This window comes from Muntiacus reevesi, chromosome X, assembly GCF_963930625.1.
Source record: "Muntiacus reevesi chromosome X, mMunRee1.1, whole genome shotgun sequence".
Lineage (NCBI taxonomy): Eukaryota > Metazoa > Chordata > Mammalia > Artiodactyla > Cervidae > Muntiacus > Muntiacus reevesi.
The window spans coordinates 9,801,864-9,821,604 of record NC_089271.1 but is presented as its reverse complement, the minus strand read 5'-3'; the positions used below and the strand labels follow the sequence as shown (position 1 = coordinate 9,821,604).

Genomic DNA, 19,741 nt, shown 5'->3' with positions numbered 1-19,741 from the left:
GACCAAATTCAAGGGGAAAGGAAAATTGATCTTTTTAAAACTGAAGTACAGTTGATTTACAGTATTAAATGTTAGATCCTATCTCGTAATAAGAGAAACTGCAAATTTACATTTCAGGGGTTAGGGACATGGAGATGGTGTGTATGTAAAGATTTAGAAACATTCTTCATTCTGTCTACCATACTATGGCTTCTTCTAGACCACCAAATTAAATCAGGGTTTTAATGCTATGACTGGTTAAGTTTTATGAACTATAGAATATAAAAGGTAAAATGGATTATAAGAAAAGAAAACCTTACTAGGCTTTCCCTCTAATAGAGCATTTTTGTTTTCACAGTTTATGTACTACCCAAACACATTTAAGCAGCCTTCATCCTGACTCTAATAGGTGTGTTTCTATACAGCTCACAAATCGTCTCACTCAAAATTATTTTCTGGATAATAATGGGTAACTAATAGAGGCTGACGACCTGAAATTGTCTCAAAAGTCACCTTTACGACAGTGAAGATTGAACAGTAAATAGAACCTGCAGGCTGGTGTAATTTACCTTGTGTCAAAGCAGAGCTCCAAAATGACTTATTAAATCATTCCACTGAAAGTTGTAAATCTGAATGAGAAAAGTACAAATCAATAGAAAAACACAGTCAAGCACTTTACCACTTATGCTTTTTTATGACCTCTTAGAAGGATAAAGATTGATGTTGCAAAGAAATTCCAAAACAGGAAGACTTGTAAAGACGACCTGGCTATGGTCTGCATTATTCTTAATCCATGTTACTTTTGCTGTCACTAAACTGTTTGTTAACCTTTTTGGTTTATATCAGAATATCCATATATCATTATTCCTCATGCCCTGCCATGCAGAAGAATTTGGGAGTCAGAGAAGTTTGAAGATCTGCCAACTTCCCATCTTCCTATAAAGGACATTGTATGAAGCCATGGCCCTGGGTCTCCTGACCTTCGGGTGAAGTGTAAAGTCAGTGGAGTGAGGAAAGGAGTTTCGCCTGCCTAGGGCAATGATGCATGAAAGAAGACATGTGAATGATTAGATCAAATAGCCAGCCATTTGGCTTTCAAAAATGGATTTCCGTGGAAAATTTTTCTTGAGTTTTAGGCATAGCCAGTCCCTAGATCTCTACGCTTTAACTGACATGTAAATCACACACCATAACACTCACCATTAAAAAATATAAAATTCAGTGTTTTTTAGTAAACTCACAGAGTGGGACAATGATCATGACTGTCTTAATTCCAGAAATTTCCATCACCCTGAAGAGACTTCAGCCCTATTAGCAGTCAGTTCCAATTCCCTCTTTTCCCCATCCTCTGACAACCACTAATCTACTGTTTCTATAGGTTGCCTCCTCTGGACACGTCACAGATGGAATCATATGTGGTCATTTGCATCTGCCTCCTGCTAGACCCCTTTTGATGAGTGAAAGAACATACGAACCTGGTGTTACCAACTCTTGGGGGATCCTTGCTCTCTCCCTGCCTAACTGGAGGTCAGTCCTAGCCTGGCAGTCTACCTCCACAAAAAGGTCAAAGGCACACATCTATCTCCTCAAGCTATAAGTGAACAGTTGACATTTTGGCCACGGTCACTTATGGTGATGAAAGAAAGGTTTACACTGTAAGTCCCCCAGCAAACATGCCCCAATCCTCTTTTTCGGAAGCAGACCCTTCATTGCTTTTCCTTTGGTCCTCAGAAATATCCACCATCCCCTGAGACCACAATCGGACTGTTCAACACATGAACTCTTGCTTATTCACTCATTTATTGTAATTGTATTTGTTGGTGTGCGAGGACAGATATAATACGTATGCTTTCAATGCCAGAGGTACATTGGCAACATTTCCGACCACAGCAAGGTGATCTGGGCCAGGCCCCTATTGGATGCGCCAGTCTACATGCCAAAGGAGTAGAGCTGGGAAAGCATCATCCCATGTGTTGAAGATATTCACTGGGGACATAAATTCTGCTTACTGGTCCCACTATTTACACCAATCAGAGGAAAGCTGAAGCAAAGAAATGGTCATTTACAAATTCACTTTGAGTTTAGAAGATGTATTCCAGGAAAGAGAGACACAGAAAATAGCATTATTTTTATTGAAAGTAAGTAAGTAGACACAACATAATTCAATCAGCTTAAAAATGCACTAAGGCTTTGTCCCAAATGAACATCTGGAGGAATCTGGTTTAAGCATAAGAGAAGCAGAAGCTTAAAAAAAGTCTGTCCAATTACTAACAAAGAAAGAAAGGAAAAAAAAAGAAGATTTAACTGGTGTGTTGAAGAGTCTAATTTCATTGGGGTGTAAACATGACTTCCCCAAATTACTGCTTTTAATCTTAATCTATTGAAACCCATTTTCCCAATGGATATCAAGCCCCTTAACTTCACCTTGCTAGATTTTATGTAATGATGGAAGACAATAAACATGTTGGCCCCAAACCAGCCCAGAGTCAGACAAAAAGACAGCGATGGGCTGTACCAAATTCCAGGAAGCACCTTCCAGTTAGGCAGCCAAGGTAGGAAAATCAAAGAAAGGGAAGGAAAACAAAAGTCCTTAACAAAAAAGGCACAAAGGGAAAGCAAAATAAAACACAAAATTTAGGAATCAAAGTTACGTTACTGTTTCCCACAACAAATAAAGAGAAAAGGACAAGACCAGAGTAAAAACTCTCTCCTGGTTCTTTCCAGTAAGATGGGAAATGATTTATTTGAAATGGCCAAAAATAACATTTTACAGAAAAGGAACCATAATATTACACAACCAAGTGTAGCTATAAAAATCTCAAACATTCAGGCAATGCTTTATTTAAATCACCAAAAATAAGGTTTTATAGAAAAGGAACTGTAACAAGCAAATGTATAGCTGCAAATTTTCTTTTGCCATCAATATCGACTCCCTCCTCTAAAATATTCAGGGACTACTTTGCAGGTTCCAAGCAAAACTAGAATTTGTGGGACAGAGTTGCTCAACCTTATCACAAGAATGAAAACAGTTTGCAAAACAATTTTGTTCAATGCTAACAAATAACTAAAAGATGTGGTTACTACTAACAAGTACCTCCGTCTACTGAAACAGCCCAATCTAAGCACATGTTCATGAACAATTAATTGTTAACACAGCTGCTGTTTTCCTGCCAACACAAACCATGTGTACGGTGGCAAGGGTTAGATGTTGTAGGCCATCGAGGCACCGAGAAAGTAACCCTTAACAGAAATAACTACAATAGGTAAGCAACTCAAACGAATGGGCCCACCTCTGCCAAAGCCCCCCAGGGTGGGTGTCACATTTGCTTTCTGCATAAAGAAGGCCCACTGACTCCCTAGTTCTTTACTGGGAACTGAGAACTAGAGAAGTTGTTCTTCTAGGACCATCGAAACCTTAATAAATCGCCCTGGGATTCTTCGTGCTGTAGTGCGCCTCACAGGCAGCAACATAGGCAGACTCTGGGAAGAAGTCATCATGGTACTCTGCTAAAAACCTGGAAAAAAAATAGCCCCTATGATCACCACAGTAAAGACTAAATACCAGGAAGCAAAACAGGAATTTCCACAACTGCAACATTTCACTCTTTTTGTATTAGGTAGAAAAAAATAATATAATCTTGATTTCAATATACTGATTATGTTCATTGTACATACCCAGCTTCTATGTTAATGACTATTTCATTGGAATCCTTTCACTAGCAAGTGTACAAATTTCTATTTCTATAGCTTCTAAACTCCACTAGGTGGCAGTTGATTATCTAAACACTTCCATTCAAAAAGGCCTCCGAGTATTTCTACATTTTCCTGTTCTAAAAAACAAACTATAAAAAATAAATTATTAACTCAATAAATGTCACCTGAGAAATTCACAGTACTTACACAGGCTAAGTTAAAACAGAACTGAATGGTTTAATCAGTAAAGAGCATTTTGAGTTCTACTTTGCAGTTGCCAAAAGATGCTGCAAGTTCCAGCTTAGTACTAAAAACTTAAGACTGATTTATGCCTGACTATGGATTGATGTTGAAATATAGCCAGGCACTGAAGAATCTGCAACATAGACACTATCTTGACTCTGAAGTATCAAATATTTCACCATGAAGGCCTAAAACAGGCTCACGAGGGCCACATTAACTAGTATGCTAAGTAACTAGCTTCCTGTTTGTTTCCCTGGCCTCCTCCCAACTGTCCTAATTCCTAAAAAGGTAAGGATAAACCTCTGCAATACCTTCTTCAGTAAAAACCAAGTCAAATTCATTTGAGGTAACTCTTTCTTCTTTGATTGTACCTTTTTTATAGCAACTCTTGATCCACTGATTCTATAGTTGACATGTTTGGATACATTTTCATAACCCATTACAGCTGAACAGTATGGGGGTTGGGGTGGCAACCTTCAACAGAGTTGAAAATCCTTGTATAAGGATTTTATTAGTTGGGCCCTCCATATTCACTATTCCTCCAAATTTGCAGATACAACCTGCCACGTGGATCATGTAGTGTTAAGTATTTACTATTTAAAAAAATCCACGTATAAATGGATTTGTGCAGTTCAAACCCATGTTGTTCAAGGGTCAGCTGTACTATTTTATTTGTAAATCTTTGTAAGTAACTTCCTAAAACCCTAATTTCTATTTTGTTTTGGGCATATATCAGAATTAGAAGGCTCACCTGTGCTAACTAGTGGCTGTCTCATTTGGCATTATTTCATTTTGCTGTAACAAAATGTTTCTACAAAACAGAGCTGTAGGTTTGTTTGAGGGGAAGGCTGAAGGAGATTAGGGCATTTTTGAAACTTGTTTCTAATAAAATGTTTTAAAGTTGAATTCCACTCATTTGATGCATTATTGGAAATACCCAGACGAAAGTATCTTTTACAAACTCTAAGACTCATTTCTCTGGCTGGAGTGCTCTCCACTCCAGTAAATCCTACTTGACTAGCTCTTGCAGGTTGGGACCTAAATACAAGGAAAAAGTATCCTCTTGAAGAGAAAGAAGAAACAAGGTCAGGTAGATGGGACACTGGGTGAGGCAGAGTGGCAACCAGCCTGGAACACCAGGAGAAACCAGTCAATAGACATCTAGGTGTGAGAACTGGGCCACAGGCGTAAAGGAGGCTGGGGTCTATGGCCCCAGGTAAGCAGAGGGCACAGCCTCAGGGCAAAAGATCCAACCCTGTAACCAAATGGCCCTGTCAGGTGAAGGAAACACTACCTTTCTCCAAATTCACAAACTATCAGCACAGACTATTCACCATTTCTCTTAACTCCAAAGTAGACGTCAAAACCAGACCTACAAATGTATGTACATGGAACAAAGAAAAGTCACATGCTTAAGGTACTCCTGAATAAAATACATAAAATTAAGTAGTTATCAATCTCAATCACTTCTTTAGAAAATTAATTTTCTACTCACATGGCTATCCAACTGGATTCTTCTGGTGACACAAAAAAATTTTACCTCTAAACCCTTTGCTTAGAAGCCAGATAAACTATGAAAAAATGAAATAGTTCCAACTCCCCATATTACAATTACTATTAGAACCAACCACAGTTAGGTAATACTGCTACCATTCAAAATACCAGAGCTAGCTTATACATCTGCTGAAGACAAGTTCAGAAAAGTCATATATACAGAGGCAGAGTAAGTTTTGACAAAGTAATAACAATACCTCAGAAAGAGATCAAAGTGCTTCAGTAAAGCCTTCAGATTCTTCTCAGAAAAGGACATCTTTCCAAGGATTTCTGGAAGTTTCACTGCATTAAAAAGAAAAGCAAAATCATTTACAATCAGCAGAATCTGGCGATCAGTAGGACACACTCAGGGATCCTCTGGGTCCCCGTGACGTTATTCAAACTGAAATTAACATCTATGCTGCCAAACAAAACCAAAACTCTTACTGAACTCAGAGTAGTAAGTACAAATATTACAAACACAATTTAAATGAAATTTAAGATTCATTGTTTTTAAGAGATCAACATTCAATTACTTTTCTTAGACCCCCAAATTACCACAAGATGTACCTAAGCCTACAGGTGTTAAAATTAAAGTGGAAAATAAAAAAGGTAAGAAGAAAGCAGAGACCAGGATTTCTTACCAAACAAACGCAGCAAGTGTTGCGCCCCATAAATGTAAGAGGGAGGAGGTGGTTGGTCACCTGGAGGGTAACTATCGGGTACAAGTTTCCAGGAGAGGACCTGGGAAAAGCACAGTGAATGTTTTGCTGTTATATCTTCACACTCCATTACCCACAGCACTGTACATTTGGAACTCCAGCAGAAATACACACACTTGGACATTCCCAGGCCGGCAGAAAGACATGGCTCATCAAGGGTCTCATTTCTACCCTGGAGCTTCCCATCCATTTGGCACCGCTGGAGCTGCCTCACAGCTGGACCAGAAAAAGGGAAGAAACCAAAGAGGGAACAGGACAATGACAAGAAAGCAATGTGGAGGTTCTAAAGCCATCTTCTCTTCCTTGGCAACATGGAGACAGTTCTAATCACCTAAAATTATGACAGACTGTGTGCAGATGAAAAAAATATGCCACTATATCAAACAAACACAAAGTCATAAAAATAAACAAGGAAGGAGGACTTAAAATTGGGGAAATATTCGATTTTCTAATTTTCAATAGCTTCTACCTGTAAATTAGCTGTAACTGTTTTGTCATTCGGCCCCTTCTGCTTTATTGGAAATTCTGCTGTTTTAGACAATGAAGCAATAAAAGATGTTTTGAGAAATGCTACCACTGTGTCAAGATTCTCGAAGTTTCTGCTATGCTACAGTCACTCTGGAAACTAATTTCACCCACTGAATCAAGTGAAAATAGACTTCAGTCCTGGCAACTGACTGCTTTTCCTTCACTTTGAATTCCAGAAGTGTGGGTGAATTTGGGGCTTTTGTTAAATTAACAGTTGAATTTCAAAACTCTCTGATGAGCTTCCAGAGACATATTTCAGCAAATTATAGGTCTATTCTACCTAGTTGCTGCTTTGCTTTTTGGATCTGCCAAGTTTAATCTGGAAATAGTTGGGTCAAAGGAAGCCCTCTATAAAACAAAGCAGAAGGATGCCAAAATGAGCCCAGAAAGGCTGATGTAGTCAATTTAATCAAATGAAATTTTAGACATTAACAAGCACCACCATGGTTCCATCTGTCTCCATGCCGAAGGCCCAGGCCTCAGCCCGCGCCTCACCAGCCCCACGCCTGTGCGGTATACAAGCCCCAGGGCAGGAGTAAGCTCCTGCCCCTTTCTACCACCCCTAGCACCGGGCTCCGCCGTGCACACAGCTACAGCGCAGGAACTGTTCTGACAGCAACAGTCAAAGTGAACATGGGGGAATCCACTGTCACTGGAGGCGCGAAGGGCACACTCACGTGCAAAAGCAGATCCTGTGGTTAGTTAGCGAGCCTGGCTACTTCCCTCCCTCGATTCTGTCGCTCAGTGTAGTGAATCAGCTCTCTCAAAGATGCATTACGGGGGGAAAGAACAGGTTTCCAGTGGGGGAAGTCTCAATTGGGGTGTGCACAGGAACCGCCTGTGATCTCAACCAGGACTACGCCAGTCCAGACCCTCCCTGGTGCGGCTGGGCAGCAAACGGCATTGGGAGAGTGAGTCTCAGGTGATCAGGATGCAGGGCCCTGGGGAAAACATGCTGCCACGGAGGCTTTATGCAGACGGAATGCACTCAAGGTCTCATCGTGAGAGCCTGTCCAACTCCAACCACTTTTTCACTAGAGCTTGTCGCTATAACTATCACCACTAGATGGCGGCATTGCACCAGTGACCAGAGTGGGAACAGCTGTGCCTCAATATTCAGATGTCTTCCAGGGGTCCCCAACTTTTTGGCACCAGGCACCAGTTTTGTGGCATGGACCCGGGGCGGGGGACAGTTTGGGGATGATTCAAGTGCATTAGATCTATTGTGCGCTGTGTTTCTATTATTACACCAGCTCCAGTTCAGCTCATCCAGCCTAAGATCCCGGAGGTTGGGGACCGCTGTAAGAAACAGGATTCTTCTTGAATAAAAACACCTGCAGGGCTTTCCAGGCTGGAAAAAAGGAAAATTAGGGACTGCTTACACTAGGAATTTCCTAACCTTTTCTCAACATCACTGGAACACGAACTGGGTTTTCAAGCAGAGGTCAGTCAACTTATAACCCTTGAGCCAAAGCAACCCCCCTCATGCTAAAAACAACTGTTTTTAAATGTTTTTTTTTTTAATTAAATGAATACTACTTCAAGACATATAAAAATCACATGAAATTTGATTACTAGCATACATGAATATTCATTGGAGGGACTGATGCTGAAGCTCCAATACTTTGGCCACCTGATGCAAAGAACTGACTCATTGGAAAAGACCCTGATGCTACGAAAATTGAAGGCGGCAGGAGAAGGGAATGACAGAGGGTGAGATGGTTGGATGGCATCACTGACTCAATGTACATGAGTTTGAGCAAGCTCTAGGAGTTGGTGATGGACAGGGAAGCCTGGCACACTGTAGTCCACGGGGTCACGAAGAGTCAGACACGACTGAGTGACTGAGCTGAGACTGAGCACACGTGAATGACTTTTGGGGCCACCCAGCACACTCATTTGTGAACTATTCACACCACTTTCACAAGCTGATGCACAACCCTGAAAATATTTACAATCTGACCCTTTATAAGAAAAGTCTGCTGACCCCTCTCACCAAACATTCTGTCTTGTAAAGCCATCCTCCCCTATGCACAGAAACAAGGAAAGCCCACTTGCTAGGCAAGATTCATACAATACCCCAGTGGACTAAGACATCTCCTGAACTCCTGAAATACTCACTATGTATCTCAGTTAACTGGCCTTCAAAGCAGTTTCAAACTGAAGCTTTCCTATCCGTAAAAGGGAAGTCTGGGGGCAAGGTTATTCTCAAGAACCTGAGGTAATTTAGATCAAGCACCGGGCACAATGCTAGCATACAGCATTCCCTCAAAGGGATGGCTATTAATATTGCTGTTCAAGATGGGCTTTATATTTTTAAATGGTTGAGAAAAGACCAAAAGTAGAATAATATCACATAAACGAAAAACTGTCTGATATCCAAATGTCAGTGTCCATAAACACGGTCTCATTGGCACACAGCACACTCACTCGTTCATACAGGGTCTGGGGCTGCCTTGAAGCCGGGGCGTCTCGACAGTCACTAGGTAGCCCACAAGGCTACTTGGACTTCTTTGAAATAAAAGAGGAATGGAAGTGCAGGGCTATAATCCTCATTTTAGAAACCACAAATACAGTGTTACACATCATACAAACAATTCTGTTAATAACCCCAGCAAGAGTAACACAATGTTTCTTCTATGAAAACGGGATTTCCTCTTGTAAGACTTTTTTTTTTTTTAATTTTTATTTTTCAGTGGGTTTTGTCATACATTGATATGAATCAGCCATAGAGTTACACGAATTCCCCATCCCGATCTCCCATCCCACCTCCCAAAGGAAGGGTTCATTGGGGGTGAACAACAAATACTAATGCTTTACCTCATTTATTTCATTAGTTCTTCTGCCTTCAAAACCAGCAAACACCGCACTCCCTTCCTTGCTAGGGGTCAGAGGAACAGGCGAGGATGATCTGCTATGAACAGGTGTCTCTTTAAAAGGAAAAGACTTTAATTAGTCACTAATTAATTAATTATCCATTAATCATACAGCTACTGAATTAAACATTGCTGGAAGACCTTTACAAACAGCAGAGAAGTTATTAATTTTTACCAATAAGACTTCCCTGTCAAGGACAATACCTGGGATATTATTTGATGGAAAAAAGGAAAGAAGAGGAATCAAGTTCGGAGATATCCCTAGAGGCTCAGACAGAATTCACCTGCAATGCAGGAGACCTGGGTTAGATCCCTGAGTTGGGACAATCCCTTGGAGAAGTGAATGGCAACCCACTCCAGTTCTCTTGCCCGGGAATTCCCATGGACAGAGGAGTCTGGCGGGCTACAGTCCAGGGGGTCGCAAAGAGTTGGACACAACTGGGCGACTAACACTTTCATTTTCACACTTCACTGAGATAAACTGCGTACAACATAATGAAACTTGAAAACGTTGTATGTTAAGTAAAAGGAGCCACGGACAAAAGGCCACACATTTTATGATTCCACTGATGAATTCATGCCCAGAAGAGGCAGATCCATAGGTACAGGATGTTAACTAGTTCAGGGTTGGAGGGAGGGACTGCCAACAGATGGGTGAGCCAGCGTGAAACTGGTCAGTACCAGGAATCCTGACTGTAGAGCTGAAGGCGCAGGGGTGGGGGCGGGGGGGTCCCATCTCCTGCTGGACTGGGTTCAAGAGCACAGTGCCTGACCCAGACCAAGCACAGAGTCAGCGTCAGCTCTCCCCAGCGTGCCCTTCCTGCAGGCAGTAAACCTACTCTTTTCCAGGTGCAGGAACAGCTTGGGCATGCTGGCAGATGTGTCCTGCTGCCGGCGCCTGGGCTGGGGCGAGGCGCTGCTCTCAGACAGCCTGTCGCAGTTGGCAGAGTGGCGCGTGGACCGCCTCAGAGACTGCAAGGCTTCCGGCTCGCCTTTGCGCCTTTTGGGGGTGGTTGGTTCGCCTGAGTTTGGCTGACTCTCTGTGGACTGTGGTGTGGATGGATTCAGCAAAGGTGGGCTTGGAGAGAGCTCCTCCTGGTTCCTACAGAAGGAAGGGGAATGTGTCACACGTGTCTGGCCCACAGAATCTCTGCAAAGCCTGGAGGGGTTCCTAAATGTCCTTCTTCAGACAGAAAACACAGCCTCCACTCCACTCCAGGAGGCTTAGAAACTTTCACTTCCAGACGTGCCAAAACAAATACTTTCTTAAAAGGTACCTAAACATTATTATACCATTTTCACCCTTTAACTCTTCAAGGCACACTGGCATTAAAGGCTGTGATACCCTTTGTCCTTGTTTTATATCAGTGGTTCACAACTCAGGTGTGATTCCACTCTGGAGGGAACACGGACACCTTCTGGAGTCAGTTTTGATGGTTACAACTGGCAAAGTGCCATTGGCATCCAGTGGGTGGAGGCCAGGGATGCTGCCTGCCATCCTACAGCGCATAGTTCGGCCTCTGCCACCAACAATGATGCAGTTAAAAACATCGGTCAAGCCAAGGCTGAGAAACCATGGTGGCGAGACTAAGAATACAACATCATCTCATCACAGTGTAACTACTGATAGGGCTAGAATGCCACAAACTTTGGCCACATTTTGTGGAAACATGCAGTCCACTCTAGACACTGGGAACCTTGAGGTTTGGAGGAGGGCGTGGGGGCATCAACATAGGTCCCCACTGAGTCACACAGGCCACCCAAATGGGGTGGGACCAACAGGGAAAGAAGGTAGCCAAAGAAGAGATAGTCATAAGGCAGACAGACAGTTACCAGACAGGACTTGAGGAGTAAGGGGAGCAAGGGGGTGAGGGGAAAGGAGGGCAATGCTTGGTGCGGCAAGTGGGAAGCTGTCAGTGACTTTGGGGAGCAGAGGGAGGCGGGAGACCAAGATAGATGGGAAACAGGCAAAAGGAGATGCAGGGGTGGAAATCATGAAAACAGACCACTCTCCTGGGAAGATGGGCCTGAGGCAGATAAGGAAGTAGCTTACACAGATAGGCATGGACTCAGGTTTGGGGGGACTTTTGTTGAACCCCAAGAATGGAGATTTGGAAATGCTTGGTCACCGAGGGAAGACAGTGGTGACACAGCAGAGCGGGAAAGAGACTAACCTTTATTTGAAGGCCTAAGGCAGCTGGCCCTTCATGCACTTCCTCATTTAACAACCACCTACAGAAGCAAATGTTCTTTCCATTGTTCAGAGGAAAAGCAAGAGACTCAGATGACAACTCACCGAGTCACAAAATCAAACCCACACCCAACCTTCTCAGGCCATTCTCTCTTCACCCCACTGTCTTTGGAAAGAAGGGCACTGGCTACACTAAAGCCAATTTCTCTATATTGAAATCTTCACTTGGTAAAAACTTCCAGAAACATTGGAAAGTGAATGATGACTCAAGCTTACCCAAGAAAAAAGAAAACCACCAGGAAGTGGTGGTTTGAGATCTACTCCCTCCTCCAAACATGTTGGCAATCTACTCCCTCCTCCAAACATGTTGGCCCCATAGCATCCAACAGAAATCTTTAAAAACAGATCCAACTATTTGATTTCTGATAGCTGACGGTTGAACTGCAAGCTAACTTACCTATTAGTTGTGGTACTTTCCTTAATCGGAAGAAAAAATTTGGACGAAGTCACCTTTTTATACTGAACTTGTTCATATGGATAGAGCAAAACCAATGGGAGAGTGTAATCAAAGGTTATTCTTAATCCATCCACCATCTCCTTACAAAGGTCAACGCTGGAAGGATTAAAGAGATTAGAGATGCAATAAAATAACAGAACTTTTCAAAATGTCACAATGAAGGTGCACATTTCTAAACAGGAAGAGTTTTAAACACTATATATTACACCTAAGTGTGCAAAACGCAAAGTCTGTAGGTGCTAACAATAAAGAATTAAATGGAAGCACAGACCTAGAATATAGAGTGCAGTAAGCAAGTGATTTTAACTTACACACCGAACACAAGTGAATATGCTCAGTTCCACAAAAGGAGTCCAAGTAGTCTGTGCTACGGAAAGTAGACACACCCCAGCTGAAGGGGGCGGTCATGATGAACTAACACACTTGTTTAAACTGGAACAATCTACTTGTCTGACTCCACTCCTGCTGGGTCACATTCCCAAGGCAAGCTATGGGGACAATTACTCAGATTAGAGTAAAGACCTGTTTGTAAACAAGTTTCAACAAAATTCTCATTCCCCATTCTGGTACTTCTCAAAGCAAAAAAAAAAAAAAAACAAAAATAAACAGAGTTTGCTCCCTAAATTACATCATTGAAAACTTCTTCTAGTGTTGAGGCAGTGCATGTCCTCAATGGATTCATATATCACAATCCTAAAGAGTTACTGAACATTCCAAAAAAAGAACAGTATTTTGAAACTTAACTGATTACTGTATGAATTAAGTATAACAGTATGTGAATTCATAGTAACTGAAACAGAGACAGTGTTACCTGTTCTAAATGGAAGTTTCTTCTCTAATAGCCAGAGTGAACCATGAAATGCCAACCCTCCCTCCCCTACTTACTTCTTTTCTGCTGGGATATAATGCACATTCATGTTGGCATGTGGCATAGCATGATGGTGACGAGGCCTCTCATTGGCTGAAAAGGCTGCATTGATAGCAAAATGCTTCACGTACGATTCCAAAATAGTTATGATGTTGGTCTGGCATGGAAGTTTCACTAACTGTTAACAAAAACATAAATATTTGATGTATATATTCCATTGGATAAACCATATATTCCAAGAAACAGTGGTCTTGTGTATGTCATTTTTGAAGCTCAAAAATAAAGTCAATTGTGTATGAAGATAATTCTTTAGGTAAATGTGCTTTGAAACTCTCTGACTTTTCTTCTACTGACCATATCCTCATGTAGATTACAATAGTAATTTAACGCTAATTAACAACTAACTTTAAAAATAAATGCAAGCAATGATTCTCAGCTTAGGGACCCATTAGAACCATTTGGGGAACCTCTAAGACATCCACAGCTGCCACCCTAAACGTCACAGATCAGTTTTCACCTTAAGCTTGAAGCCCAGGCATCAGGACTCTGCAAAACTCTCTAGAAGGTTCTAACAGGCAGCCAGGGCTGGAAAAGACTGTGTACACTTCCATCAGGAGAACACTACTGCCAGAGAACTTTAAAACCCAACTCAGTACAGAACCTGAGTTTCATTCTTCCAAGGTTCTCGATTTCCTGTGATTGCAGAATATGGCTCTATTACAAACCCATGTTTTATGTATTCTCCTTGTTTACCCGTTTCCTCCTGTTGATATAGTAACAATCATCCTCAAGCTTCTTCTTCAGAACTTCAGGGATTTCTATAGTTATTGTTCTTTCTTCCATTTCCTTTTTTGCGTGCACCTCTGGTCCTTCCTTCTGCAATATCACAATTCCATTTTAACCACCTAAAACAGAAAGTCTACACCCAAAGAAGGACTAACATAAGCACAGCCTACAATGAAACAAACCAGTTAATCCTTGACATTTACACCAGTAATGATGTCACGTGTTCTAATGAGAAGTATATTAAAGGTCAAAAGTTAACTTGTTTAGGGCACTAATGACATTGCAAATGCTTATTCCGTTTCTTCCTAATTTAACTTTACCAGTGGGGTTCATGTTAACTTTGTATTCAGGCAAACAGAAGATGCTAAACTCTTGATACACACCATTTAAAAATCAATCAGCATTATAAAAAGTTCACAATATCATTGGAAAGAAAGAGGTGAAATGATTTGTGGAAACATTTCATGGTATAAAAAGCCAAAGAGAAGTTTTACAATAAAAAGGGTTTTTTCCCCTTGTATATGAAGTACAATTTTATTGTATTTGGTTTAAAAGATGGATTTTTACAAAACATTTCACAACTAGAAAATTTTACCACCAAAATATACGCCAAAGAGTTTTTACAATAAGAACTGTATACCACTTCAGTCTTTTCTTCAATATCACCCTCTTCACTTATTTCTCCATCCTTTTCTTCACTGTCAGAGGAACTGCTTATTGCTAGGTAAAACAAAAAACAGCAGGCAAACCTGCATTACTCACTTCCTTAACCCTCACATTCACAGTTCTTTAGGGTGGCATGGGTGTCCTACTGCTAGTAATAATAAACTACTGTCCAGCACAAAGTTTAAACGCCGAACACAAATATCGGACCTTTCAGAATAGAAATTTATTTTGAAAAAATATAGTACCAACCTCAAGGGGTGCAAAAACCACACAAGTAAATGATCTGCAAGTGTTCAGTCACCTAGGATCTTATCGTTTCCTGTAACATTCACAAGTGGAGCGAGGTACCAAGAAGAAAACAGAGAATGGCGCTCTAAGGGGTTACTGAAGACACTGAGAAGGCAGGGGTCATGTGCAACACCCACCAGGTCTAATTAGGAACTTTCTGAATGCTACTTTAATTTTCAAAAACAAATGGGCAAATGTTTTATGAAATGAGCTTACAATGTTCCCTTGTCTAAAATTTCAGTGAATCTTTCCCCTCAATCCTGCAGTATAAAAGAACTAAGTAAAACTCCTTTTAACCAGAGACAATAAGTCAAGCCACTCACAGTTTTCATTGTTTTCATCTTTTTCGTCAGCAGGGAGGCTTTTTAAGACAGAGTCCACACCAGGCAACCTGCAGCGCTTCCTCTTTCTTCCTGTGCTTCTCCTGAAATGGATAAATACCACTGAAATGTTGACTGATATGGGTCTTGAGGTTAACAAAACAAAAAAAAAATGCAGTAACAATAATTCTTAAGTATCGAAGATATAATTATATTTTAAAACATAAGTGGTAACCTCCATTTCAGAATACTACACGATAATCTCTCTGAAAGCACAGCAGTTATTTCCAATACAATAGAAACACTATTTGCTACTACATTTTAAATATGTTACATGACTTGATAAGCCACGTTTGTCAGATTTTTAAACTTTCCTCTGACAAAAATTCTAAACCTTAAAAGAATAACACACTGAGCAAAATTCATGTTTTTGGTATTCTTACAGGCGAGCTACAGCTTTTTTGGCCAATTTCCGCTGTAATCTCCGATTTTCATCAGTGTCACGAAGGACATGATCCTCTGCTGCCCATCTATCCCAGCTAAAGGAACAAAAGAGGAAAAGAGTGTAAAATTCAGTATTTTAGTTTGACATGAAACAAATGTTAAAAGCACCACACAGGAACAGATGTGTGTCAAAATTACTTACCTTTCAGAAAACTATTTAAATATTTTAAATCACAAAGAGGGTAACCACAACTCATTCAGACCCAGAAGCAATGGGAGTCTCCAAAAGCACCCATAGAGACTCCAAATACAGTCGACTCAGAAGTAATCATTTTTCAGAGTAGGCAAGGTTTGACAAAAAAGCAATAACAGGAAATGAAACTTTTCTAGGAGTGTTTCTAAAACTTAGCAAAGAAGTTTGCAGTGTTCTTGTGCACAGATGATCAATTTTCAGTCCGGTTTAACAAGTACACTCACCTTCTGTTCCAACCATTAAAATGGATCAGATATTCTGGGATCTTTCTGCCTTTTTCGTCTTTCCCAACAATAACATCGACGATCTGAAATCAGAAAATATCGTCCACAAACAATAGAACATACAGAATATCAGAAGCTGGATTAGGAAAACTAGATCATGGGCTTTTCTGTAAAAGAAAGGAAAGAATTCTCTCCTTTTTTAGACGGAGAGCTGGGTTGAAACATTTTTCCTTTCAATTCCATTTTTTCCCCTGAGTGGATGCCTCAAAATAGGAAACATCCCTCCAACCACCCCCTGATTGGTCTCTGAGTGTGAGAACGGGTGTAGCTTCTGAAGCCATTAGTCGGCCGAGTTGTCACTAACTAAGAGAGCCCCGGCCTGACAAGCGAGCCTCTGCCGATAGACCTCTGGGAGTTGTAGTCTCCTGGGCTCCGCAGGGTCCCAGGGCCAGTTGGGCTCGCAGATTCTGCCATCCCGCCTAGCGGTGTCCCCAGGGGGAAATTCGGGGGCAAATGAAGGGGCGTGTCACCCTTGGGGAGACTCAAGGCGGGGAGGGAGGAGGCACGGCAAACACAAACCCGAGGCCGGGGCAGCGGGGGTGGAGCCCCAAAGTAAAACTTAAAGCCCGGAGGGGCGCTGGGGCCAGCCCCCACCCCCGACCTGCGAGACCCACTCCCTCACGCCACCTAGACCGGAGGAGCTACTGATGTGGCTCCATTTTCTCCCAACCTCCGAAACCTAGGCGGACAGGCAGGGGACGAGACACGGCCGACTGAAAACGTAAATGGTGCAAGGCCCTGGAGGACACCCGCTCAACCTGGCTCTCGGAGAGTGGATCCGGGCCTACGGGAGGGGCCGAGCCCAGACCACCACCGGCCCAGGGCAACGGCGTCGCCAGTTGACAGCCGGCACTGGGGTGCTACCTATGGATTAGGACCGGGGCCGCTCGATTAAGGCGTCGCGCGGGAGCCCAAGCGGCCCTAGACCGCACAGGACGGGGAGAGTTAACCTCCAGACAGAGGCCTTGAGCAAGCGGCCTCCTGGACGCGCAGTCCCCGCCGCCCTCAGGTGCCCAAACCGACGCCGCGGCTCCTGCAGCGCGCCAGCGCCAGCGCTAGGGTTCCTACAGCGCCGGCGCGGCCCCCGGCCCAGGGCGGAAGCGGAAGCGTCCCAGCCCCGACTCCCCAGCGCGGCGCCCCGCGAGCGCCCCCTGCCGCCCGTGCGGCGCCGCGCAGGCCGAGGAGCCGCGAGCAAGGAGCGCCGAGCCCCGCCACTTCCCCCGCTCCGCGGCGCCGTCAGCACCCGCATCCGCGTTCGCCTCCCGTCCCGGGGTTCCCGGCCCGCGCCTCCTCCCTGCCCCTCCGCGGCGGCACCTTGGCATCGTACAGCACTCGCGCCTTGGTGGGGTCAGGCTCGAAGCACAGCACTTTCTCCCCTGAATGGAATTTAAATTTCATGCCCTCGCTCGCGCTCATTTGCTCATCGTGGCGGAGGGCGAGGCTCCGGGGCGGGCGGAGCGCGCGCGGTGGGGGAGGGGGGTGGGGGCTGGGAGGTGGCGCGCGGCGGCGGGGGTGGCGGGGAGGGAGCGGGGACTGGCGGAGGCTGTGGCCGGCCCGCCCTCGGCCCCGCCTCTGCCCGCCCCGCGCCACCGCTGGACCTCGGAGCGGCCAAGCGCGCGCGCTCCCGATCGAGCGCGTCCCTGCGAGTCGCCGCCGGGCTCCCGGGTGGCTGCGAGTCCGGCAGCCCGCGGCCCCTCCAGCCCTCCTGGGAAAGGCGGCCGCAGTGGGCTGCGCCCACGAGGTCAACGTGCCGGACGCGCCCTCCCGGCTCCGGGGACCGGAGAACCTGGGGTGCGCACTGGCGGCGGGGAAGCTCCCTGGCTGCGCCGCCTTGGCCACCTTAGCAGAACGCGGTGGGCACCGCGGGCAGGACGTCGGGCCGGAGTCGGGTCTAGAGGGGCAGTGGCCTTGATTCGGGGTCGGGGGGGTGGTGTGAAGCGTGGTGGAAGCGAGATGCAAGCACCGGGGTTAAAGCGGGGCCAGGAGGAGCAGGTGGCAGCTCTGGAGCACGCCGGTGACAGCGGGCGAGCAGTGGGCGGCAAGGCTGATGGGTCTTTACCAGGGTCGTTAACATCTCCCGTCTCAGCTTCCCCCCGTGGTTTTCCAACACCCACAACTGGCTGAGATGCTCCCTGGAGGTCTGTCTTCTCCAACACATTGAAAACTCCCTACAGCTGAGAGTTGTTCTAAGGCCGATACTAGCAGGTACCGACAGGTAGGGGAGGCTCAGGACGCATGGCGGATGCTGGGAAGAGAAGGGTGCTTCTTGAAGGGCAGACCTCTACAAACAGGAAAGATGGTGCTGGGTTTGTTTTCTTTTGAGGAGTGGAAAGCCTTTAGGCAGTGTAGCAGACTCATCTGCAAACTGACTCTGAGGTGGTGGTGAACTACCAGTCCTCCACACTCAGGGCTCTGTTCTTGCTTCCAGAAACGCACACTTGCCTCCTCCTTCACTGGGTTCCTGGTGCACAGTCTTCACGTTTCAGTTTGGACACAGGCAAGAGCAAACCCCTCCGGCCTCCCTAGACGATGATACACCCATCCAGGGATTCCCTCTCAGCCCTCTACTTACCCATTTCTTGCATTTACTGCCCTGCAGTAGAAGGGCTGTTTACTTGGTCAGTGTCTTTAAGATGCCCCACTCCTGAAGTTTGGGAAGGCAGGGCTGCAGGGGATCTCACCCAGCTCGTCGTTACACACTCCTGCTTGGGTGCTCACTTGTGTCTGACTGCGAACCCGTGGACTGCAGCCTGCCAGGCTTTTCTGTCCTTGGGATTTTCCTGGCAAGAATACTGGAGTGGATTGCCATTTCCTCCAGGGGATCTTCCTGACCCAGGGATGGAAACTGCACCCTACATTTCAGGCAGATGCTTTACCGCTTAGCCATCGGGGAAGCCAGGCCTGCCAATGCATACTCTTGGCACATAATGAATAGTGATTAATTGATTGACTAGATTACAGACTTATGAAATAGAGAAGGAAATGGCAACCCACTCCAGTATTCCTGCCTGGAGAATCCCATGGACAGAGGAGCCTGGTGGGCTACAGTCCACGGGGTCGCAAAGAGTCACACACGGCTTAGTAACTAAACAACAACAACAGTTGTTGGGATAATACAGTGGAGAAGCCAGAACTGGAGCTATGATTCCTCTTCAGGTTGTGGTTTATCGGGGATGAGATCTTGACGATGGTGTTCCCCATAAATGGCAGGAGGACCTCTGGGCACAAATAATTGCATGTCATACTTAAGCCATAATTTAGTATTAATGTTTTTCATTTTCTTGCTGGTAAATGGAGATTTCTTCTCCAGACTCTAAGTTTTCAGAGCAAAACTTGGATGCTCTCTTTTATTTCTCTCCATTTCTACCCCTTATGTCCTTGAGCAATGCCTTTTTCCCTGTCTTCCTAAAAAAGTCCGAGAATGCACAAGGCTTCAGGATCCTAAAAGTTACAAATCCCACTAATGGGAGCACCCCCTGGCAGCCCTCATCCAGATTAGGACCCCTAGAGAGGCCTCCATGTCTAATGCGGGTGGAGCATCCTTTTCCTC

At 44.4% G+C, this 19,741-nt stretch overlaps 1 protein-coding gene across 3 annotated transcripts; it reads right to left on the bottom strand.

The window, feature by feature from the left end:
* Positions 1-2,693: 2,693 nt before the first annotated feature.
* On the bottom strand, positions 2,694-17,648 carry MSL3 (MSL complex subunit 3). 3 transcript variants are annotated; one of them, XM_065915824.1, is made up of 13 exons: positions 17,506-17,648; positions 16,132-16,214; positions 15,654-15,749; positions 15,214-15,314; positions 14,577-14,656; positions 13,904-14,026; positions 13,168-13,328; positions 12,223-12,378; positions 10,414-10,676; positions 9,519-9,628; positions 6,093-6,192; positions 5,667-5,751; positions 2,694-3,494 (listed from the first exon to the last, which is right to left on the bottom strand). In XM_065915824.1, exons 1-13 carry the CDS (start codon positions 17,605-17,607, stop codon positions 3,395-3,397), a joined length of 1,560 nt encoding a protein of 519 aa, XP_065771896.1. In that variant the 5' UTR covers positions 17,608-17,648; the 3' UTR covers positions 2,694-3,394. The 3 variants fall into 3 exon arrangements, with proteins under 3 accessions (XP_065771896.1, XP_065771897.1, XP_065771898.1); XM_065915825.1 differs by lacking the exons at positions 14,577-14,656; positions 17,506-17,648 and having other exon boundaries at positions 16,132-16,455; XM_065915826.1 differs by lacking the exons at positions 15,654-15,749; positions 16,132-16,214; positions 17,506-17,648 and adding an exon at positions 14,852-14,921.
* Between the last annotated feature and the right edge of the window lie 2,093 nt (positions 17,649-19,741).

Coding starts and splice junctions, on each gene's coding strand:
- MSL3 (XM_065915824.1), bottom strand. CDS start 17,607: ATGAGCGCGAGCGAGGGCATGAAATTTAAATTCCATTCAGGGGAGAAA. Junction 16,215..17,505: donor GAGTGCTGTACGATGCCAAG/GTGCCGCCGCGG, acceptor TTCTGATTTCAG/ATCGTCGATGTTATTGTTGG. Junction 12,379..13,167: donor TATATCCCAGCAGAAAAGAA/GTAAGTAGGGGA, acceptor TAATCCTTCCAG/CGTTGACCTTTGTAAGGAGA.